Here is a 24,420-nt window from a genome sequence, read left to right on the forward strand (position 1 = left end):
GCAACCTAAGTTCTATGAGCCTATTTTTTCGTCTCTAAATGGAGAGAATATTCTCCTCACCGGGAGGTTGTAAAGACTAAATTGCTCAACGCACATAAAACGCCCTTCCCTTAGAAGGCACATGACTAAGCCGTTTTTCAGCTCCCTCATCCTCAGCAGGGACTTCCCCAGACTCTAAGTTTGTATAAGACTGTCTATTAGAGCCATTTCACCCAGGTCCCTCTTGATCTTGTAATACTGTTGGGAATGCTTATTTTTCCCTCCCAAGGGTTGGGCAGCAAGAAGGGCACCAGGTGTTAGACCAGTGGGGTCAGACCGGACCTGGGTTCAGCAACCTCAATACTTTAGTCTTGCTAAGAAAGAATTCAGAGCCAAGACTCAATCTGTAAGAGAACATTTCTTTGTAAAATCATAGAGATGGAAGTGATCCATAGAAGAAATGGGTTTAGGAAACAAGTTATAGGGCCCTTGGAGCTTAGAAGTGAGGAAGGTAATGGTAAGGTATCTGGGGGTGGGGTGGGGGAGAGGAGGTTAGGAAAGGGGGAATACTCCTCCTAAGGGTTTTAAGGGTGGAAGTGAAAGGGGAAGTCCCAGGAGAAGATCTCCAGAGAATATTCATCAGCTTTCCAGGTGTGCTCTTTCAGGATCCTGGTCTCCACTGATTGATTGGTTGGTGCCAGTGCAGGGGGACAGTGCATTTGGTCCTGAGGTCAGCCATGGCCTTGCTCGTCTGATTTTGCTGGCTTTTCTGGGCCTGGAGCTGAAATACGCCTGAGGCCTAGATGTTAGCCCTAGAGAGGAAAGGTCATGGGGTCCAAACAGCATGACCAGCAAGATGCTAGGGAGGCAAGGTCACCCTGGGTATGAGGTCCTACACTACAATTGTCCTTTGTAGGCGCCCAGGCCTTTCTGCCCTGGTGGCCTGTACCTGGCCCGTCATCCTTGCTCTGCTCCTGTCTAACTGCCTACTCACAGGAGCCGGTAAAGCTGAGATCCCTCCTTTTACATCTTTTTGACCTTCCTCACAACTCATTCACACATCCAGAACAATTTCATATTCTCCCTACAGAGCTTTCTCTTCAGCTATGCGTTTCTTCTTCCTCTTCCTCAGCCATATTCCTACTCCGTTTGCTCACTGAACATTTACAGAGCACCACTACTATGTGCAAAGTGCTCTGTGAGTACCTTGGAGTATAGGGACGCCGTGTTGGAGTGTAGGGTGGAACAGTGGATACTTGTAAGTACAATACAGACATCCGGATGTAAGCCGGTAAAGGTGTGGACACACACACACACAAAGGAACAATCAGTTCCACTGTGGGTGTGGTCAAGAGAAACTTCATAGCAAAGTTGGCCCTAGAGTCTTGGGGAGGATTAGGGGTAGGCTGGCGGGGGCAGGGGGGGGCGGGGGGGGCATTAAGGGAATTCCAGGCTGGGGGAATCAATGAAATAGGCTCTTGTGTTTAGTGAACTGCAAGAAGTTTGATACCACAGCTAAGTGAATGCAAGAGATGATATGATCAGCGATAAGACTGTAGAAGTTGAAGGGGCTAGTTACTTGAGTGCCTTGTTTAATATGCCAAAGAGTTTGAACTTACTCTGGCAGATAATGGTGAGCCACTGAAGGTTGTTTTTTTTTAAATTAGGAAGTAACATGATCACATTTGCCTTTTAGGGAGCAGATTCTGGCTGGGACAGAGATTGAGACTGGAGCCCAAAAGCAGCTCCAGTACCGAAAAGTGAAAGGAAGCTTTACACACACAAACAGTTTCTTCCCCTATAAAAATAAAGGGTCTTGCCTTACCTGACAAAAAATGAAAAACTAGCATCCTATCAAGATGTGTGAATAGAATGAAAACATACACTTATTCATTCAATAAACATTTATTGAATATATTCTACATGCCAGACAAGGGGCTAGAGTGTACTGCCCTCAAAGGGGAGACAGGCAAATAAAAACAAAGACAATATTAAGTTATTCCTTCCACTACACCTTACAATTCTTAGAGAAATAAACGCAAGGAGATACAAAGAGCAGTAAGCATTTATAAGAATGGAAAATAGATTTTGAGAGGAAAAAACTAAATAATACAACTCTAAGAAACTAGAGTAAGAATTAGTACTCAAATCAAGGATGTTTAATATAAAGGGATGCTAACTACAATTGTTCTCTATCTCAACAAAGAAATTAAATGTAGTAAAAATAAAAAATAATTTAATGACCCAGAGATTGTTAAAATACTGGAATGGCAGTTTTCATTTCTGCAACAATTTATGGGAAGAGCATATCCAGAAGAAGAATAATCCATTTACTTGACATCAGGGTTCTGGACCATATCCTCCCTTTAGGCTCCTTTTAATCCTGTAATTAAAAAGGAAATTCTGTTGAAAAAGTATATAAGGTATTCCAAAAATAGAAATGATTTTTGTATTACTCACATACTATCTTATGTGGTTGTCTTGGAGTGTAAGGAGCTGTGTGCATGCCCTTCTGATCATTTTTAGGTTTCACATTACATTTTCATATTCCTAAAATTAAATTATTTTAGATATTTAGGATATTTTAATGTTATAATAGTTTACTATGTATATGTACATTTTCCTAAACCTATTTTTTCATGTTTAGACCATCCTCTTAATTTTCTAATAACAGGCTGGTTATATCCAAATTTTTAATCAATTTTGATCTTCCTTTCATCATGTCAAAAAGGTAAATTTTGGCAGATAAAAAGAAATTTAAAAGTAGCAATATCTGTTGTTTAAATTATGGATAGAGCTCTTTCCCATGATCTGGAAAAATCTCAGATCCAGATCTCAAGAATTATTATATTCAAAAGATTAATCTTGATTTTTCTCAGAGCTCCTAGTACATGCTGGATATATAATAGACATTCAATTCATGAGTGTTTTTAATTTTTTATGTCTTCTCTAAGTCTCTCTAGAGTAAACTTTAGGTTCTGCTCAGTATTTCTTTCTCACCTCTATTTACACTGAGTACTTGATTCTTAATAAAAAAAACAAAAACATCCTATTGGGAAAAAGGTAAATTTATACCTTTTCAGAGGAAAGTTCAAGAACATTTTTATATAACTTCTACTTTATAAAGGTCTATGCATAATCTAATTTAATCCTTATAACATTTATATGAAGGAGATATTTTATTCTTTTAAATAAAAAGGAACCTGAAATTTAGAAAAGTTTGTTAACCACATCGCTAATAATGAAGATCCATAATTTGAATGAAAATCTTTGAGAATACAAAGACCATGTTTGTTTTTTCCATTAATACCATGTTGTCTCACTATGAACAAATAAATGCTAACCTGAGTGATGCAAATTAAAAAGAAAACAGAAACACAATGTTATATGAAAACCTCTTAGAATGATCTTGGAGGTTCAAATAAAATTTAAAATCAGAGAAAGACAAGTCAGATTATTTAGAGCACAAAGAATCAGAAACTCTAAAAGTAAAAATTATCCCCTCCAGTAGGCCTCTAATGAAATTTCTCCATTTTTCACAGTCTACTTCCTAGAAACCTTGTTGGACTGAAGGAAAAAGTTGGAAAATAATATAGTTAGTTTAAGCAAAAAGTATTTCATTTTAAGTGTTCATTCAGACCAGTAAATGTGGGAAAAGAGGAGGGTCAGGAAGAGAATTAAAGAGTACAAAACTAAAAAAGCTCAGCTACAGGCCACAAGATTGGAAAAAGTGGTAGTAGAAATCCAATGAATGGGGACACCTTAGCTCCTAAATGATCCCAGAATTTAGCTAGCATTTCTATCTACAAGGGAGAGTATGGAGGAGCTGGAGTGGGGAAGGGAGTAAAGACTATCTTATAGACCATCCCTGTATTTTTCCATAGTTCAATCTTCACTCCCATTATTACAATAGATTATAATCTACTAGAGACCCAGTGCACGAATTTGTGCACAGGTGGGGTCTGGCCAGCCCCACCCCAATCAGGGTATGGGGGACGATTTGGGGCAGCGCTGGTGGAGGGGGGGGGCACAGGTGGTTGGCCCACCTGCCCCCTGGTCAAACTCCTGGTCGAGGGGACAATTTGCATATTAGCCTTTTATTATATAGGATTACTTTAAAATAAATGCTGTCAGGGAAATTAAAAGCTAGATTTTGCAGGGAAATTTACTCATGGGGAAAATCAGATTTAAAAAGCACATGCACGCCCTAGCCAGTTTGGCTCAGTGGATAGAGCGTCGGCCTGAGGACTGAAGGGTCCCAGGTTCAATTCTTGCCTAGGGCATGTACCTTGGTTGCGGGCACATCCCCAGTTGGGGGTGTGCAGGAGGCAGCTGATCGATATTTCTCTCTCATCGATGTTTCTAACTCTCTATTCCTCTCCCTTCCTCTCTGTAAAAAAAATCAATAAAATATATGTATTTTTTTAAAAAGCACATGCACAAATTCTCCTAACCCAGGTTCCCAAAAATTGAAGGCTGAAAATAATTAAGAATTCTGATACCATCACACTTCAGTCCTACATTGTTTAGTTTCTGTTTCTTTTTATATTTCCATATTTTATTTTTAATAAAGTAAAAAAAAAAAATCTTTTGCTCTAAATATCCCTTAAATTATTTATCTTATCAGGCACTGGGAACAATAGGTTTGTTTTTTTATTTACTCTTATTAAAGATCAAAAACTATCCCTTAGGCCTAAGGCCAGGTCACTCTGCTCTTGAAGTCAGACCACTCTCCTTTTCTAAAAAACATTTTCACTGCCATTTTTGGAGTATTCTTCTCCCAAACTGGTTTTAAACAGTAGCCCAACTCTTCTCAATCTTGCTGACTCCAAAGTAAACACAGGCTCATTCATTGCTGTTATTATAAAAGAGGACTATGAAAATAATACATAGTAAAAAATCTAAGTGAATAAATAAATCTTGATAACCAGTTTTGTTTCTGATTCTCTTGCTAAAGTAAGTAATGGAAGTATAAAGATGGTATGGTAGTTTTCATCCCAACTCCGGACTTCTAAGTTGGTCGGCAGATCTAAACCAAGGTATAATCTCAAGACCTGTCAAACTCATCTATTGTTTCCACTCATCAGAAATTCCAGCTGAGAGGCACCACTTTACTGGCTCCTTGCCCTAAGAAGTTACCGTTGGGCTTATCCTCACACCTTGAAATAAAGCCATTTTTTTTTTAGCTTTTTAAAAAAGTGTCACTATTTAGCCTTATTACAGAAGAAATTTGAGGAACTTTAGAATGACACAAGGAAAAACATGAGATAAAAATCAGAATCTAGAAGACTGAAGAATAACAAATCAGAATATAGACATGCAGGCAATTGAGCCCAACATAATTGTTAAAAGCAAGCTTCCTTTTAATCTGAGATTTCTCACAACTAAAATAAACACCGAGGACCATTAATGATTAGTATTGCCCATAAGAAAAAGGTAAATTGATTTATCAGGAGAAGTATTTTTCTGAAACAGGTCTGAATACAATTTCCCATTTGGATTGAGGGACGTAATGTTCCCTCAATAATCTTCATAAAAACGCAATAGCAAACCTCATTCAGCTGTTTATTGATTTTTAAAAGTAAGTATGGGAAAGTGATAATCTCACATTATATGGCTTAAAGTTTTAAACTTTTGGAAATTCAAGCTGGAATAATGAAATGGTGCTGGCTAAAATTACTTGTTGACACCCAACAATATCGGCTGCAACTATGAGATGAGATCCAGTGTGGGCTTGCAGTGAAGATGAATTTTCTAGAACCAAAGGCGTGACAAATATACCCAGCTCAGTGCTACTTCTGTATCTTATATATAGTTATTGTTGCAGTGATGGCATTGTAATAATTCACAGATCTCTCCTCTAAGAGTTCTATATCTTTGTCCTTCCGGTAACCAATTCCTAGCCAGTGCCTAGTACACAAAACATACCCAATAAATGTTCAGAGTTGAATAATATTGATGTAAAGAAAGCCTAGATCAGGAAAATACTGAAGAACAGCTACTATAATGTACAACTCCTACTGACATTGGGGCAGGGACCACCACCAGAGAAGATTCAGAATATGGAACGTCCCATGGCACTGAAAGCTTTCAAAGCTTTTTTTTTTTTTTTTTCACAGAAGTACCTGCATTATCACAGCATTTCGTATGCGCCAGGATTGGCCTATTCCATAAAGGCAGGAATATCGGCACTGGCTAAGTAGAATGCCATATTAGAAACATAATGCTTAAATTACCTGGGCTAGTGGGGATGTGCATTCAGGGAAGTATTCATATAATTCAAGGTAATACTTCTCTATGGCAGCTTTTTAAAATTAACTGGCTTTGAAGGAAACCATTCTGAAGTTACCACATACTGCTGCCCTAGTAAAAAGTCTACTAAACACAATTGAAACTTTAATTCCTGAGTCATTATGATGATTTATCATGGAATGTTTTTCAAGCATTTTCAGAGACAAACATGTTCTAAGTTCCATTTGTTCTCTCTCCCGCCAACCCCGTTCCTAGTGATTTTTCTCTATCATCCAGATAGCACCCCAATACCCCATTTTCTAATTTCTGCTATTATTTGTGCGTTTTTCCCCTTCTTCCCTCATTTTCCCCCATTCCTATTCTCCCTTGCCTTTGATATTAGTAGGGCTTATTTTCTCATTCAATAGCAATTGAGGGAATTCTTTTCCTTCTGCTTTTACAAAACGATCAGTCACATCCTATATTCTGCAACCTTCGCTGTCTCTTGATTCTGCTCAGCTATATTTGACGCAGATAACTTTCCTACACATCAATTTTCTACATTTGTTGTTCCAGACAACTGAAGGTGCCTCTGGTTAAAAGGAAGGGGGGGGGAGGGCAATGCTAATAGGTCAAAGTACTATTTTATGATTATCCTTATTCTTACACAAACTTTTCTTTTTTCACTTAATTTTCCAAGTACAGTACAGAAATTATCTTCAATTTCACCTACATCAGGTCTTAAAAGATTCTGGAAAAAAGATAAGTTGCAGACCAAAAAAAATAAGTAAAAAAAGGGCCTTAGTAGAAACTAAAACTTCTAGACCATTTAGCATTAATGCATATAATATGCAGAAACTACATTCTTTTTAGGCAATAAGGATTTTTACCTAAAAGAAAGGTAATAAATATGTAATCAACTTAGAAAAGCTGAGGTTTTTCTTCCTTTCTAAATGTTTTCACTTTGTCTGCTATCATCACTATAATTTTAGGAAAGCATTTAATAAATATAAAACCTTTATTAAGTCAACTATTTCTACTAATACAAAAGGCTTTAAGAGTATGTATTCTTGTATGCCTCAAATTATATCTTCACTCTTACTTATATCAAAATAAGGTAATAAACTCTGAAAAACATCCAAATTCTCTATTTGTATGGAATTTGGATAAAAGGACCCACTACAATCACAGGGTAAATTGATGAAACAGAGCTAAAAATGTACCCTAAGCCCAGGCTCTGAATCTTTTTGCATATTTTAACATTAGGTTTTAAGGTGGGATTTGGGTCTGCTTCCTTGTTTGGAAGTGTTTGAGGTAGGGTGAAATGAAGGCAGGTGAAGATAATTATGATGAATGGAAGGAAAACAAAATTTTAAACTAGGCAACTCAGTTCATTTCTGCTGTCTCATAGTGCCTACCATCAGGTTTTCTAATTATGGAAAGATAGGTGGTCTAGGATCAGAACAAACATCTGATGCAGAAAATTCAGTGTAACCTATAGATCACAATTCCTTTCTGTCATACCAGAGGGTATGGAAATGATTTCTGTTACAAATATTTTTTTTGTATTTTTGTAATGGAATTTTACCAGTTAAGATAGCAAAGGCTCACATTTATTAAGCATCCAGTATGTGTCAGGTAATGGTTAAGAACTTTATATGGATTGACATTTAATTGTCCCAACAACCCTATGAGTTAGATATGATTATCATCACCCTGTTTAACAGATGGGAAGTAACCTTGAGTAATTTACTCAAGCTCACTTAGGTTCTACAACAGGGATTCAAATGCCAGACACCAGTTAGTACTTTAATTTCCATGCTACATTATCTCCCCACCAATATAGAAAGATGACTGTGCCACCCCCATTCAGGTAAAATCCCACCTTCTGTCAGATTTGTCTCTTTTGCAGTCCATTGAAAATACATTCTGAAAGTATTTGAGCATCATCAGAAGACCCAGAACCTCTAAAGCATAGTTTTGACTTAAATTTTAGAATATTTTCCCTATTAATATTATTTGTAATTTTTGCTGTCTAAAAATAAGAATATTTTTAAAAACATCTGAAATATGGTAAAAAAAAAATACAGAAAAAACTTCACGTTTTTTAAAAGAACATAACCAGTTAGTTGCAGTTCCATTGAAAGTATCTGATAATAAAAACAAATTTTAATTTTTCATTTAACAACACTAAAGAATGAGGTATATAAATGTTTTAATCACAGACTTTTACTGTATGCAATTAACTGTATTTCACAACTAGCATCTTACAAAAAAGACAGTACCATTGTGCCTGTAAAAAGTACTGCAATTAAACAGAAAATTACATTATCACATGAAACCACCATATATCACAACTGTCAGGGTCTACAGTTTTTTTTTTCTTAAAATGCTATCATGATGTCTTTATGTGATATCTTGTATCCAAGTTATGTTGTTAAGTTCATTGATATTGCAGAAGTCTCCTACAGGTGGCTATATATTAAGCAAATGGCTAAGAAAAAGCAGGAGACCTTAGGAGAATTTAAGAAGTACTGTGTGGTTTCTAGGTTTGATTTTTAAATATAACATAAAACACTTTATTAGTTGTAAACAAAAATGCAAAATCTGTAGTCATAAAAATATTTTATTCATAACTTTACATAATAGTAAGTGGAGCTGTAAATATTTTTTATCTTGGGATATTGATAAATGCATAAACTGGCAGTTGTGTCTGAAAATAGGGCACTATGATTTTCTTAAGAATTGTTACATTTAATAAGAGGCCAATTAAACTGATTTAAGACTAGTTTTTTTCCCCAGTTCTGTGCAACAGTTGCCATTTCTGTATTTATTAGATTCATACTTCTATAACCCTGGATAAAGTTTGGGGCGAGGAAACAGTGATAGAACTATTAAGTTAAAGCTTTTCCAAAATTGCAGCTTTTAAAATATGGAAATATGGCAGGTTTCTTTTCTCTTCTGCTTTTGTCAAATGCTTATAATTATTTGAATTTTAATATTTTATATAATACAGAAAATACCAGTGTTCAATGACAATAGCACTAAACTTGAATTATAAAGCTAAATAATCAATGTTTTATTGTTTACTAGTCTGAGAGTAAACATTACAACAAATGAATGTTTGAAAGCAAAAAAAAAAGGAGGTAAAACCAGAAACATAATTCAGGAAAAATAATTTAGTAAAATGTGTCAAAAATATTGGCAACGGTTCATACAAATTCTTTATTTAATAACAGTTTTTCTATTTAACCACACCAAGTACCAGCAGGTGTATTAAGAGGATAGCCATTAAGAAAATCCTGTTGCAGCAATAGTTGATTAAGTTGATCTTTGACTTGTATACATATAACTATTTGTTTCACAATTCTCAAATAATACATATTTAGGCAGCTTGCACTATGTTATAAAATTTAACTTCATTACATGCCAATAGTAGAGAATTCAAGAATTATGTGTTAGAATTCACTAAACTAAAAGTGAAAATAGACTTACCAATAACACTGCATAATGAATAATTCAACCACATTTTCATGGCACCTTTAACTGTGGAGACCAAAATGTTAAAGTCTGGAAATGTTTGGTAGGTATAGATTGCAATCAAATCTAACAAATTCTAACAAATTTCTATTTTATGTAAAATGCAAATTATGAATTGTGCATGAATATGTTTGTCATGAAAATGTGGTACTTCTTGGCATAATCTGTATATTTGCATGATATGACAGAACTAAGAAATTGGAGAAAATAAACTTTAATGGGATTCTCCATTCAATGATGAGGCTTCTCCTCTGGGTGAAGATGACCTGGACATTCCCCTCTCTGTGTTATCAGGGCTAGAGCCACTCTGATTGTGCTGATCTGCAGAAGCAGCACTAGATGCAGGCGGTGACTTCGTTTTCTCCTTAAAGTCTGTAATAATGACTGTCAGATCTCCAACGGTAACTTCCAAATGCTGAGCACTACTCCGATCCACATTTTTCAATCGTGGCCTAAACACACAAAAGATGATACAATTTTAAACTAGCTTTTCTGTCTACTAACTTCCTGTGCACATAATGAATAAATTAGGTAAGAACAACAAAATAAAAACATCTATGTTTAAAACTCTACATTCATGTGTACCTAGCCACAAAAATATTATTAAATGTTTCAAATCATTAACATTACTCAAACCACTCATTCATGAATCTTCTTCTTGACAAAAAACTGTGACATTCTGGAAGTAACAGGCTCTTAATTGTGCTTTTATAGCTTTATCCTAATTTTGCAGATATATTATCAATTATTTTTAAAACAAATGTTTCAGAAGGGCAATGATATAGTTACATCACAGAGGAAGCTGGGAACAGCTAAGGTTACATTATACGCTGGGCTGTTACTCCACTGATGTGCATGGTAAGGGCATCAAGATTGTCTATTCTGCCTGAACCCATGACCATTTTGACTGATTAAAGCCCATGCAAATATCTGTGAATACTGTGAATATTACTCCTGGCTTTATGAGTGAAAAAGAAATAACTCAAACACAAATGTCTTTTAATCTAGTGAAAAAACACACACACATCCTCACATTTAAGCTTATATTTATGGCCTCTGTGTTTAATTTCTAGTATACCTTTCAAACTAAAAAAAAAAAAAAAAAAAAACACCAAAACCAATTTCATGATACTTGACAATAAAGGAGATGAAATCTTTTACTTCTACTTTGTATATCTCATATTAAAAGAGATAAAATGGTTTATTATTTCAAAAGTGCCATAAAATATTTTTTAAATTTACCTGGTTTTCTTATGACTGTTCTTTTTGCTAGTTGTTTCCTTTTCACTTTTTTCTTTTTCTACTTTATCTTTTTTCTCTTTCTTTGACTGTGTAGGGGGCACAAACTGCTGAGTAACCTGCTGCGCAACCAACTGGGAGACAGGTCGAGGTTTCCTGTGTGTATGTTAAAAAGAAAGTTTTAAAAAATTATTATAACTTAAGAATACATATTCTTTATAAGAAAATAGCTCAAATTATGAGAATAGATATATATTATGATTTTCAAGGATAAAAAATTCCTCATATGCAAGGTAATTCAGATGTGCAATTTAACAATTTAATAACATTATTTTTTCAATCCAACAAAAGTCCTATATAATAAAAGCCTAATGTGCTAAGTGTCCGGTCGTCCGTTCAACCAATCAAAGCGTAATATGGTAATGATATGCTAAGGCCGCACAACCACTAGCTATGACGTGCACTGACCACCAGGCGGCAGATGCTCTGACTGGTAGGTTAGCTTGCTGCTGGGGTCTGGCCAATTGGGACTGAGCAAGACGGGCCAGACATGCCCTGGACCTCTCCCTGGCTGGCCAACCTCCCATGTCCCTCCCTGGCCCTGATCGTGCACTGGTGGGGTCCCTCAGCCTGGCCTGTGCCCTCTCGCAATCCGGGACTCCTCAGGCGATGTCAGAGAGCCAGTTTCAGCCCAATCCCGCAGGCCTGGCCGAGGGACCCCACTGGTGCACAAATTCATGCACCGGGCCTCTAGTAGAAATATAATAGCTAAAAGTTATAGCCCAAGATATATGGTCAAACCATTAGAATATAACTTACATAAATCAATATGAAATTATTAAAAATATGTATCAAACTGAATGCTCATAGGGAAGCACAGATAAAAATACACATAAATTTTAAAAATTAAACTTGAAAGTTTACACTGAAATAACACTTAAATTTATCCTTTCTCCCTCAGAGAAAGAAATATCTAACCATCTGTGACTATGACTATTTGTTTTTTCCTTTAAAATCTTTCATTTATTCATTTAATAAATATTTGAGTGTTGAAATTTCTCAGTCATTATTACTCAATTCCTTGGGGTGCCTTATGTATCTAGCCACAAGCTCACCATGCTTTTTTGACCTTGGAGATCTGCCCGGTCTTTTGATACAGGCCTCCTCACTCACTTATTCATGAAAAAAAAACATTTATTGAGAACTACTGTAGGAACTGCACAGAGATATCTGAAATGTTGTCTGGCTTTTAATCTTTGGTGCCAGTACAAGCTATCACTCTATAGGCCCAGATCAAGGATTCCTCCAGCTTTATGGTAGAACTTGGGTAACTAAAGTCAAGATTTAAAGTAAGTAGTCTCTAAGTTCTTAAAATGAGAGAGAAAAAGAAGATTGAGAAAGGGAAAAGGGAAGGAAGGAAAAAGTTAGGGAGGATAAGATAAAAATACATTTCAACAGATGGTCTATAAACAATATTTAATTTTACTGTCTAGAAAATCCTGATCCTATTTTGGTCAGTAGAGTTACTAAAAATAAATAAATAAATAAATAAATAAATAAATAAATAAATCCTTTTTTTTTTTTTTTTTGTCTTGTTTCTTTAGACAAGCAAGACAAAATAAAAACCAATGAGAAAATATTGCATAATCTACAATTCAAAGCTGCACGGAGGAATCCTTTGAAGGGGGAAACAGGAAACAGTATGTAAAACAGATTTCTGCAGATGGGAAATTAATTTTGTTTAGAGCCTAAAGAGTCTGAAGTACAGGAAGGATATCCAGGAAAGATGACCAATGCACAAGTAGAGTTGACATATAAATCACGGTTAGTGTTGTAGATTAAGCGTTACACAAATTAAAGTGACACTGAAAACATGGCAAGTGATGGCTGAGCTTACTCAAGAAATGAACTTTTAAAAAAAGGGGTTAAAGGAATGGTTCTCAAATTTACATACAACAGGATCGCCTGGAAGACTTAGCCCCACTCCCAGGGTTTCTGATTCAGTAGGCCTGAGGTAGTGTCCAATAATTTGCATTTCTTTTTTTTTTTAAATATATTTTATTGATTTTTTACAGAGAGGAAGAGAGAGGGATAGAGAGTTAGAAACATCGATGAGAGAGAAACATCAATCAGCTGCCTCTTGCACATCCCCTACTGGGGATGTGCCCGCAACCAAGGTACATGCCCTTGACCGGAATCGAACCTGGGACCCTTGAGTCCGCAGGCTGACGCTCTATCCACTGAGCCAAACCGGCTTCGGCTATAATTTGCATTTCTAACTAGTTTCCAAGCTAAGCTGATGCCTCTGGTCTGGCCACCACACTTTGTGAAAAAGCTTGAAAAAATGTAATATACACTGAGTGGCCAGATTATTATGATCTCTGAACGCATAATAATCTGGCCACTCAGTGTACTTCTCTTGAGTACCTCATTTATTTGATATCAAAGATACTATAAATCATGCACCTGATCAGTTTTCCCCTTTGCACTGGCTGATAGAAAGCTCAGGGCAAATAGGTGGTTGATCTCCAGCAAAAGTCTAGAATACTTTTGGTACCCATTTGAGATACAAATGCACTGAGTGGCCAGATTATTATGTGTTCAGAGACCATAATAATCTAGCCACTCAGTGTATTAGTACTACTGGAGCATGAAGTTTGAGATGAAAAGCAGGGAGTAGCAGAGAAATAAAAAGAGCAAGGCTGAATGGCCAGGAAGGAACCCAATAATGAAAACCCAAGAAGTTTGATTTGCCCTTAATAGATGGGAGAGCATTGAAGAAATTCAGATTTGAATTTTACAAAGATTACTGGCAGCAGTCTTAAGAGGAAAGGTACGAGAGAGGCAGGGAAACTGTTAAGAAGCTACTTTAGGATGTGAGGGCGATCTGGCTGCGACATCTGTCACCCCATTGATCGCCAGGGTTGACTCGGCTGATCTGGCTGGCTAGGCGGGTGTCCCCCTCCTCCCTCACCACCGATCCATGTGCGTCCCTCCCGAAGCTGCACGCTGGGTCGAAGAGGACAACCTTCCCCCCAGAGGAGAGGACCGGTCTTCGGTCAAGGGTATATGAGTAGCTGCGCTCTCCTGCTAGAACCTCCAAACAAGCTCTCAAGAAGCTACTTTAATGGGTCAGGCAAAATTAAAAGGGGCCTGAACTAAGGAAGCAGCAGTGGAGTTATTTAAGACAGACTGAAGAAGCATGGTCAAGGGGACACGATGACTAGCCAGATGTGCTTTTCTCACTTCTCAACCAACGAACATTCCTTTAGGAAAACATAGAGAAACTCTTGCCCTCCTGTAGCCAACTTTCTGTGGGTGGCATAAAAAAAGAAAAAAACAGTCTCTGATGCCAATAAATGCTATAAAAAAATAAAGTAAGGATCATAGAGAGTGTTGGGGAAAAAGATGTAGTTTTAATTTTGTATTGTTTCTGCTTCTAAAATAAACTCCACAAGTAAAGAGATGGTATTACATACCACTGTATAACTAGTATCCAGCACAGTACTGAAAAAATACTAGATACTTAATACTAGTATTTGTGCCCGGCCGATGTGGCCCAGTGGTTGACCATCAACTCATGAACCAAGAGGGCTCGGTTTGATTCCTGGTCAGGGCACATACCTGAGTTGTGGCCTCGATCCCCAGTAGGGGGTGTGCAGGAGGCAGCTGATTGATGTTTCTTTCTCATTATGTTTCTCTCTATCCCTCTCCCTTCCTCTCTCTCTAAAAAAAAATCAATAAAAGCATATAAAAATATTTTCTGAAGAATGAGTGAATAATAAAATCAGGTTTAATGAGGAAGGAAGATATTTTTTTAAGAAAAGGAGTACAGTAATATCTAAGCTTAGTCATTGTTCAGGATCGCTACACAGAAGTAACCAAATAATGAAAAAGAGCAGCAAGAATTAATTTCTCTTTTAATAATGCTGTAATATAGAAAGAGAAAGCTAAAAGGTGTGGTAGAGTTGAGAAAAGATTTGTTTAGACTAGTGCCTAGTGAATAGTGAATCACCTAAAATTCAAAATCACCCCAAGATATAAAATGCAAGTGAGGTGTAGTAATCATTTGGTCTCCAAGTTATTAAGGATCTCTGAATCTATTTCTTCCATAACAAATGAAGGTAAGACAACTTCCTTTCTTACATTTTGTAATGTTACTCCCTTCTGCATCCCAAAATTTAATGCAAAATAAATTTCCAAAATGGTTAATGAATAAAATTGAATTACAGTAAAATTGCAAACATTCATACAAATTTACATTCATTTGAACCTAGTATAAAATCCTGAAGTTTCAAGCAATCAATAAATTGATGTTAGTTATTCAGGAGCCATTAATACTAACTTAAAATATTTAATTTATTTATATTCAGTTTACTTAGTACTGCCTTTAAGTAAAGTTGATTATTTTTCTAGGTGTTTTGGATTCATTAATGACCTCAATATCCCAAAGCAGTTTTTTTTCCTTAAGATCTAAATATCTCATTCATGGATATTCTACATCATGAAGATTTTCAGGAATATAACTACTGTGCTGTGGTTAAGGAAAAAAGGTTTTTATAACATGATCAATCACTCCCCCTTCCCTCCAGCATGTCTCCAAGTGGGTACCCAACTATTCTGTGACACCGTTCCTCATCACTGTCACTCCCACTTCTGTGAGAAAGGGATAATCCTAATTCCCCAACTTCATGAATCTTACAATACAACTGCTGCTTTTCATATTTAACAAGTTTTATGTCTCCAGAATCTTTCTAGGATCATTTTCCCCTTTTATATGGCCCATATAAAACATGAGTCCATTAGTGTGAAAATAAAAGCATATTAGTAGAGAAGGTTTTGTTTCATTAAGCCAGGAGGATGAATTAAATAAATTCTTTCTCTTTTAAAAACACCTTTATTGATTGATTTTAGAGAAGAAGGAAAGGAGGGGGGTGAGGAAGGTGCGGAGGGAGAGAGGGAGGGGAAACATCAATTTGTTGTTCCACTTATTCAGGCACCCATTGGTTGATTCTTATATGTGCCCTGAATGGGGATCGAACTTCCAACCTTGGAATATCGAGATGATGCTTTAACCAACTGAGCTATCTGGCCAGGGCACTAATTTATCTTTTAAACGAGTTATGAATCTAGAATTATTCTAAGTGTTAAATTCTCAGTGGTAAGAACAAAATAATAAATGTATACTCTCCTACAAGGCAAAACCAACCCAGAAAGAACAATTATTTAAACTGCTCAGGTAAGAGACTGGAATCAGAAAACAAGCTAGAGGACTACCACGTCAAACTAGAAATGAAGTAATAGTAATAAGGATCTATTCCATGGTGTAGTCAGGGGAATGGAATTGAAGCAGTGAATCTGTTGACATTTCAGAAGGATAATACAACCAGATATGTGCTGAATAAGAGGGATAAAGAACAACACCCCCTTCCCAATAGGAGTAAAACTGAAAGAAACAGGGAATTAGGAAGCACAGTGCTATGGACAGAATGTTTGTGACCCTCCTCCCCAAATTCACATGTTGAAATCCTATCCCCCCAAGGTGATAGTATTATACTGGTAGGTGGAGCCTTTGGGAGATGATTAAGTCATGCAGGTAGAGCCCTCATGATGGGATTAATGCTCTTATAAAAGAGGCCACAGAGAGAGATTCTTTGCCCCTTCTACCATGTGAGGACACAGTGAAAAATTGGCTGTCAAAGTGTGTCTTCATTAGACACTGAATCTGCCAGTGGCGTGATCTTGAACTTCCCAGTCTCAAGAACTGGGAAAAATAAATGTTTGTTGTTTATGTCCCACACAGTCTATGGTATTGTTGTTAGTGCAGCTCAAACGGACTAAGACCCATAGTTGTAGGAAGCCAAGAACAGGACTCTTCTAAACAAGAGGAACTGATGAACTTGGTGTTGGACATGTTGGCTTTTTAGATTTTATAAAATGTAAGCAAAGCTGTCCTTAGGGCAAGTGGAAATGTGAGACTAGTTGTTTGATAAGTAACCATGTAATTTCTGTACCTAGTGTTGTTGGTTATTGATTTTATTTTTTAATCACCAACAAATTTTCCATACTGGTTCTCTTTTTCCTTAAGAAAAAGGTTTATTTCTGTTCTTGAGTAGTTGTATTTCTTACTCTCTCTTTTTATCCTAGACTTTACTAAATATACTGAGTGGCCAGATTATTATGATCTCTAATATATATATGTATATATATATTAGAGGCCCAGTGCATGAATTCGTGCATGGGTGGGGGGGCGGCCAGCCTGGCCAGGAGGAGGGGACATGGGCGGTTGGCTGGCCTGCCTTCTGGTCAAACTCCTGGTCGAGGGAACAATTTGCATATTAGCCTTTTATCATATAGGATATACACTGAGTGGCCAGATTATTATGCATTCAGAGATCATAATAATCTGGCCACTCAGTGTAAATACTATTCTATTCTTTTATTATTATTTTAATGGTGGTTGATTTTCACTTAAAGATTATACCTTTGCTCTTCTGTTCTAGGATTACTTGCTCTGTTTCAAATTTGGGAGAAAAGCACAATATATAAATATACATGTATGCATATAGCCTATTGAAATAGTTTTTTTGCTGATCTCTAGGGGCTAAATGAGCTCTAAAGATTCTTCCCTGAAGACAGAGGGAACATAGCTTATGATGATCTTCTTTTCCTATCATACAGTGATTCATCTTCACCGTGCCCTGTTAAAAAGAAAGTCTTCCTATCTCCCGGGAGCTTAAAAGGTCTAACTTTGATCCCTTTTCTATTTAATGAGAAAAATAAGGAGAATAGTATGGAATTTTAGAGGTGGAAGAAAGTTTACTCAGGAAATAAGGGGCAGGATAAATCATCATCATCCTATCTAATAATAGACAAATATGCAAATTGACCGCACCTTCGCTACACCCAAGCCATGCCCACCAGCCAAGCCACGCCCACCAACCAATCAGGACGAATATGCAAATTATCCCAACAAAGATGGCGGCTAATTTGCATATCGAGACAGCGTAGAAAGAAGCCAAGAGCTGCAGAAGGGAGCAAAGCTGCAGAGAAGCAAGCAAGCCGGGGGAGGGGGGGGGAGGAGAAGGGAGGAGCGGAAGCCGGGCCGGGGGAGAAGGAAGTTGAGCAGGCGGGGCCGGGGGAGAAGGGAGGAGAGGAGGCGGGGCCGGGGGAGAAGGGAAAAGCAGGCGGGCTGGCAGAGAAGGCGGGCCGGGGGAGAAGGGAGGAGCGGAGGCGGGGCCAGGGGAGAAGGAAGGAGAGCGGGTTGGCGGAGAAGTTAGAAAAGCAGGGGGGCTGGCGGAGAACGCAGGGCGGGAGACAAGGGAAGAGAGCAGGCAGGGTGGGGTAGAGTGCAGCAGGAAACCCTATTGCAGGATTTTTCCTGCAACGGGAACGCTAGTATCTAATAAAATGGTAATATGCTAATTACCATCACTCCGCTACGCCCACGATTGGGCCTGCTGGAGGCGCGGGGGCAGGACTCAGGGTGGCCAATTGGCTGGCGGTAGGAGCGGGGGGTGGGGACTCGCGAGTCCCCGACCCCCGCTCCTCCCGCCGGCTTAAACGGCCGGCGCTGCTTAGGCCGGCGCTGCGGAAGACTCTGGTGGGGGAACTCACGGTGGCCGATTGCATGGCTGCTGGCACCAGTTTTCCGCCAGCAGCAGTTTTCCTCTGGCCACCCGCCCGATCGGAGCGCCTCCCCATCGGAGTTCCTCTCGGGGTGGCCGATCGTGCTGGCAGGAGGCGCTCTGATCGGCGGGTGGCCAGAGGAAAACTGCTGCTGGCGGATAACTGGTGCCGGCAGCCAGATGAAGGAAAAGTCTATTGCACGAAACTTCGTGCAACAGGCTCCTAGTTTATAAGATATGCCTTTTTGTGTTCAGGGTTTTATTATTCAGGGTCTTAACAATACATCTGTAATACCAAAGGTTCTGTGATAAGAACAAAAACGTCATCGAATTAGTAAATAAGTGCTGTCCAGCCATATCCCAAATGCACTCTATTATCTTCTTACATATATCATGATTAGGCTGTAACTTGTGAAATACTATATTCAAAAATTTTGGAGTCCCTATGTATCTATTTATCCATCATAAATGCCCAAATAGACAGTGTTTGGCAAGAGTGATAATTTACTGTAACATAAAAAAAGGAAACATTTCAACAACCATTTAATGGATACCTACTATTCATCAAAACAAAATATTTTAGAAGCTGTTAAACCTTCCATGTGAGTAGGAGGCTTAATACATACTATTTCTAATTATGTGTCTGCCCTTCACCTCTACCACCCTCCAATACAATATGTGCTAAATATAAGAAAAATGCTTTAAGTTTGATCAATCTCATTACAAATTAGCTTAGTCAAATTGAACATACAAAAAGAAAAAGACAAACAAGACATAAAACAATTACTGGTTCTTTTCTAAAAGAGGCGGCATTACTCAGAGCTCCAAAAGAAGCCATCTGGTTCATGACACTAAAATACATGGTAATTTGAAGCAATATAATAAATCTCAATGCGTAAAATGGCTGAACTAAACCCAAATATGAGTTTGTTGACAAAATCCAAAAATCTAACCAAGAAAGACTGTATAAGCACCCACCCCATTGACAAATTTATTACACAGTTAACACTTGTCAAGGACTAGGTGGGGTGCTGGAGATTCACTATAGAACAAGACAGACTTAGTCTGTGCCCTCATAGTTTACTTAGCAGATGAGAAAGACACTACACAAAAAGAAATAAAAGTAAATTTTGTCAAAAGCACTAAGAAGAAAATGATGTCCTGTGATAGAGCAGTCAGGGGACTTATTATAGACAGGGTAGAAAGAACTTTATTTAGTTCATGTCTAAACCGTCAGTACATCAGGAAAAATAGCCATTAACCATTGACCCCTTTTTTAAAATATGTCATTTTATGAATAATTTAGATGAAATAAAGAAACAATGAATATTTAAAATTTTAGTAACATAGTAAGCTCAAATTTTTATTGCCTAATAATGTGATTTTAAAGGTATATAGACCTAAAAGACACCAAGTTTTTATAATGTAGCTAACTTATCAGTTATTATGTCTAATCCTAGGAACATATCTAATTTGTAAACACTGGTTTCCTGAATTCATATACATCGCTGACAGATTTTGGCTTATCTTTTTTTTTAAACAAACAAATATTTTTATTGATTTTAGAGAGGAAGGGACAAGGAGAGAGAGATAGAAACATCAACGATGAGAATCATTGATTGGCTGCCTCCTGCACACCCCCTATTGGGGATCAAGCCTGAAACCCAGGCATGTGCCCTTGACTGGAATCAAACCCAGGACCCTTCAGTCCATAGACTGGTGCTCTATCCACTAAGCCAAATCAGCTAGGGCGATTTTGGCTTATCTTTATATCCACTTCTTACCCTTGCATTGTCAAAACATTTTACTTTGAAAACCTTGGTGGCTCATCATTTTTTTAAAAGAGGACAGCAATTTTCTTTGCTCCAAAATTACCAGACATTTTCATTTTTAGACTAGTATACATATATATCCTCCAGTATTCATCCACTTATGAATCATATCAAGTAAATTTTGGTGTCAAATGTCATAGAAGATAAAAGAATACCAACACATGTCAATGCAAAACAAGATGGTTGAGGTTCACTGTTGCAAAATGCTGTATGATAAAATCCTTCCTATTGTGAGAAACCATATTTCTTTTTTGTCCTTAAACATATATTGTTAATGTAATGACTCCTAGGATATTGTCATTTGAAGACCTGGTCAGAGAGCTCTAGCACCATGCAGTCTACAAAGGATTAACAAACATAGAGGGATGAAAATGACTCCATGTCAAGTCCCTGGATTTCTCCTCCCCAGGCCCTCAGAAGAGCATCCTGTAGTTTGGCCTGCTCAATGACTCTTCCCCTCCCAGGCTTTCTGAGGTAGATCTTACTTGACAGATCAGTTTTCGAGATTTTATGATGGAGACTCAGAAGGGGGAAAAATTGAAAGAAATTGCCAGAAGAGGTTTTGTTTATTTGTGGGGGTTAGAAAGGTTTTGAGGAATAGCTTGGGAACAAAACTGTTATATGAGGGCAGAGGAAGAAAAGGGAAAATAAATGACTAAAAAAATGCTTCTAGGGCTATGTGTCTTCTTTCACAGTGTTTGAGAAATACAAATAAAGGATTTGCTACTTTATCTTGAAATTGTAAAAAAAAGAATAAATTAATTAGCTTTTGTGGTCTTCCTTCTGTGGATAATATTTTGTGCAAAAACCACATTTATATAATGTGTTAATTTTTTAAATGATTAAAATATTTTAAAAAGAAATGTGCATCTAATATTTGTGGAGCCCTTAAAGTACCTCTGCAGAATTGTGGTCTTCCACACTGCTCTGAAATGCTATTGATCCTTGCATGGCTGTGTCCTGTCTCCCCACCAACTGGACTACATAATACCTACATGGGAAAAGATCACATCTTACCTATTGTTGTAGCTCCAGCATCTAGTACAGTAGATCTTACATGTATTAGATGCTCAATAAACATGTCTTGATATTAACAATTATTATAAATACAATTTAAATATAATGTATAAAAACAATTATTAACCAACTGTGTGAACACTGATTTGAATAGGTGCCAACTTCCAAGGACTCATTTTCTTTTATTTTTTTAATTTATCTTTTTAAAAAAATTATCTTGATTGTTGAAAGTGTTACAGATGTTCCTTTTTTCCCCCAATGACCTCCCTGCACCTTGCACCCATCCCCTTCCCATGACTTCACCACACTATTGTCTGTGGCCATGGGTTATGTATGTATGCATATAAGTTCTTTGGTTAATTTATTCTCACCCTCCCTCCTTGAAAAAATTTCTGATGCCATCTTGATTTTGAGTCATTTACTTCTTCTCCATAAATACAAAATGAAGAGTTTAATGTACGTCTCCTTGCTATAAAATTTTATTATTAAATCAAAGGATTAAAAGTCCTTTATAAGTGGTTTTCCCCACCTCTAAATAATGGAATCACCTACCAGCACTATTTGACTTATCAGAAAAAATTCAAATATTACCTATAGTAAGGATATTCAAATGTTTTTGTTATTGTTTTGCAGAATCACCATGCTAATAAAATTTTATAAGGACTCTCAATAGACAAAACTGCAAAAACTAACTTATACATCTATGAAGTTGATGTAGGGACTCCTTAGCCCCCATGTGCTCAGTGTTCATGCTCAAACCCCCAGTTATCCCTGACATGTGGCTGTGATGACTACCATGGGAAAACCACTGATCCAATGTATTCACACCATGCAAATTAAATTTATACCTAAGGTTCAACGTATTCTTTCTTCTTGTCACTTGCCTAACTGTGATTATAGAATGTATGGAACAATATCCCTCACCATTTCAAGAATCTATGCAGAGTATTTTGAAGAGTCTGCAAGGTTTCCATATATTTAATTTTCAATATCAAACACTTCTGCAGAAGCCCAGACACAATTTTCCCTAAACTCCTGGAAGACAGTAGCAGGAGAGACTTGATTCTTTGGCAACTACTACGATAGTCCTTGGTAAGTACAGGCAAAATAGATGACTACAACTGCTATAAAAACTAGGTTAGAGTGTTCAGCAATTAAGTCTCTGAAAAATCCCTCAAATCATTAAGGAATATCACAGTTCACTTAACTTCAAAGACCAAGGACACACTCTAGAACAGGGGTGAGGAACCTTTTTTCTGCCAAGGGCCATTTGAATATTTACAACATCATTTGAGGGTCATACAAATTTATCAACTTAAAAATTAGCCTGTTATATTTGGTCAAATATTTAATTAACTCACCCCTACTGCCTTGGCAGGGCCAGACAAAATGATTTTGCAGGCCTTATACAGCCCGCAGACCAGACATTCCCCACTTCTGCTCTAGAGCTACATTTAGGTAGGTCATCTTCAACTTTTCCTTCATCTTAGCCAAATAAACATCAATTCCTTTCAATTTTTCTTCCATATTATTTATCAGTCCCATGAACACCACTATAGCTTAACCCAACAGCAGCTCCCTACACTACCTACTACTTGACTCCTTCCCTTCTCCCTTCCAATCCAAGATTACTCTTCCCTGCATATTTATTAAACACTCACTATGTTCAAATCACTGTTCCAAGCATGGGGATAGAACACTGAAGAAGGCTTACTTTTATTACATGTCATATTATCATGGGATGACCTTGATTCCTATTTCACAGAGGAAATAGAAGCAACTGGATTAAAATTTCCACAGGTTCCCATATATCTGTGCCCATACACTCTAACTTCCCTATCCATATTCCTATTTAAGAATATGCCTCCACCACCCCGCTGCCGTGGCTCAGTGGTTGGGTGTCAACCCATGAACCAGGAGATCATGGTTCGATTCCCAGTTTGGGCACATGCCCGGGTTGCGGGCTCAATTCCTAGTGGGCGGCATGCAGGAGACAGCCAATCAATGATTCTCTCTCATCACTGATGTTTCTACTTTCTGTCCTCCCTTCCTCTCTGAAATCAATAAAAATATATATATTTTTAAAATGCCTCCACCCGCCCACTGGATCACTTCTCTAGGACACCACTCCTGCTACTGATCTCCTTTCTCCTCTGCTCCAACAATTTTTATTTTCTTCTCTAATAGGTTATTCCTATTAGATACAAATACATTATAATAGTTCTTATCTTAAACAAAGAAAGAAAATACCTTTCCCTAAGTCCAAATGCCTTTCTAGCCACTGCCCCATTTCTCTCTTCTGTTTTCCACCTCAATCAGTTTTTGTCTCTACTATTTACCAAAATAAATTCTTTCAAGGTCAGCAATAATTACTTTATCATATTCATTGATCAACTGTAGCTTTTACCTTACTCGGTCTTTTTAAGTATTTAACTGAGTTTTTCACTCCTTCTCTTCCAGCAAAACTTTTTCACAAACCTTTAGAACACCACGTTCTTCTGATTTTTCTCCTGCCTCACAGACTACTCTTTCATAGTCTCATTTACTGATTTCTCCTCCTCTTTCTCAATTTCTAAATTGTGCAGTGCTCCAGGAGTCAGTCTTCGGGGATCTCTTCTACCTACACTAACCCTATAGGATGGTATTACTTGAAGTATGGGCCACCAACCCAACCAAGGGAATCTGCACTGGGCGCTTCCTGGATATGCAAATTCTCAACCTTGTCCCAGAACTATAGGTATTTTTATGCACACAAAGCTTGAGAAATGCTGGTCTAGGTGATCTAATTCAGTCCTTGGCTGTAAATACCATGATTTGCAGCCCTGACTCCAACTAGAATTAACTTGCAATGCTTTTTTAAAATAACTATGCCTTGGGGATAAAAGTTAAATTTTGTAAGTTGAATAAGATTTGTAAAAATGAACAAACATTTAAGAAAAAATTAGCTTTTTTTA

At 37.4% G+C, this 24,420-nt stretch overlaps 1 protein-coding gene across 5 annotated transcripts in view; it reads right to left on the reverse strand.

The window, feature by feature from the left end:
- Positions 1-1,416: 1,416 nt before the first annotated feature.
- Positions 1,417-24,420, reverse strand: part of YAF2 (YY1 associated factor 2) — a 98,906-nt gene continuing 75,902 nt past the window's right edge. For 3 of the 5 annotated variants that reach the window (XM_079774303.1, XM_079774301.1, XM_079774302.1), the window contains 2 exons: positions 10,993-11,145; positions 1,417-10,202 (listed from right to left, as the gene is read on the reverse strand). In XM_079774303.1, the coding sequence (XP_079630429.1) occupies positions 9,965-10,202; positions 10,993-11,145 (391 nt within the window). In that variant the 3' untranslated portion in view covers positions 1,417-9,964. The remainder of the gene's footprint in view (positions 10,203-10,992; positions 11,146-24,420) is intronic. The other 2 variants (XR_013813674.1, XR_013813675.1) reach the window with 2 other exon arrangements.

This window comes from Cnephaeus nilssonii (genome assembly GCF_951640355.1).
Source record: "Cnephaeus nilssonii genome assembly, chromosome: 6".
Classification (NCBI taxonomy): domain Eukaryota; kingdom Metazoa; phylum Chordata; class Mammalia; order Chiroptera; family Vespertilionidae; genus Cnephaeus; species Cnephaeus nilssonii.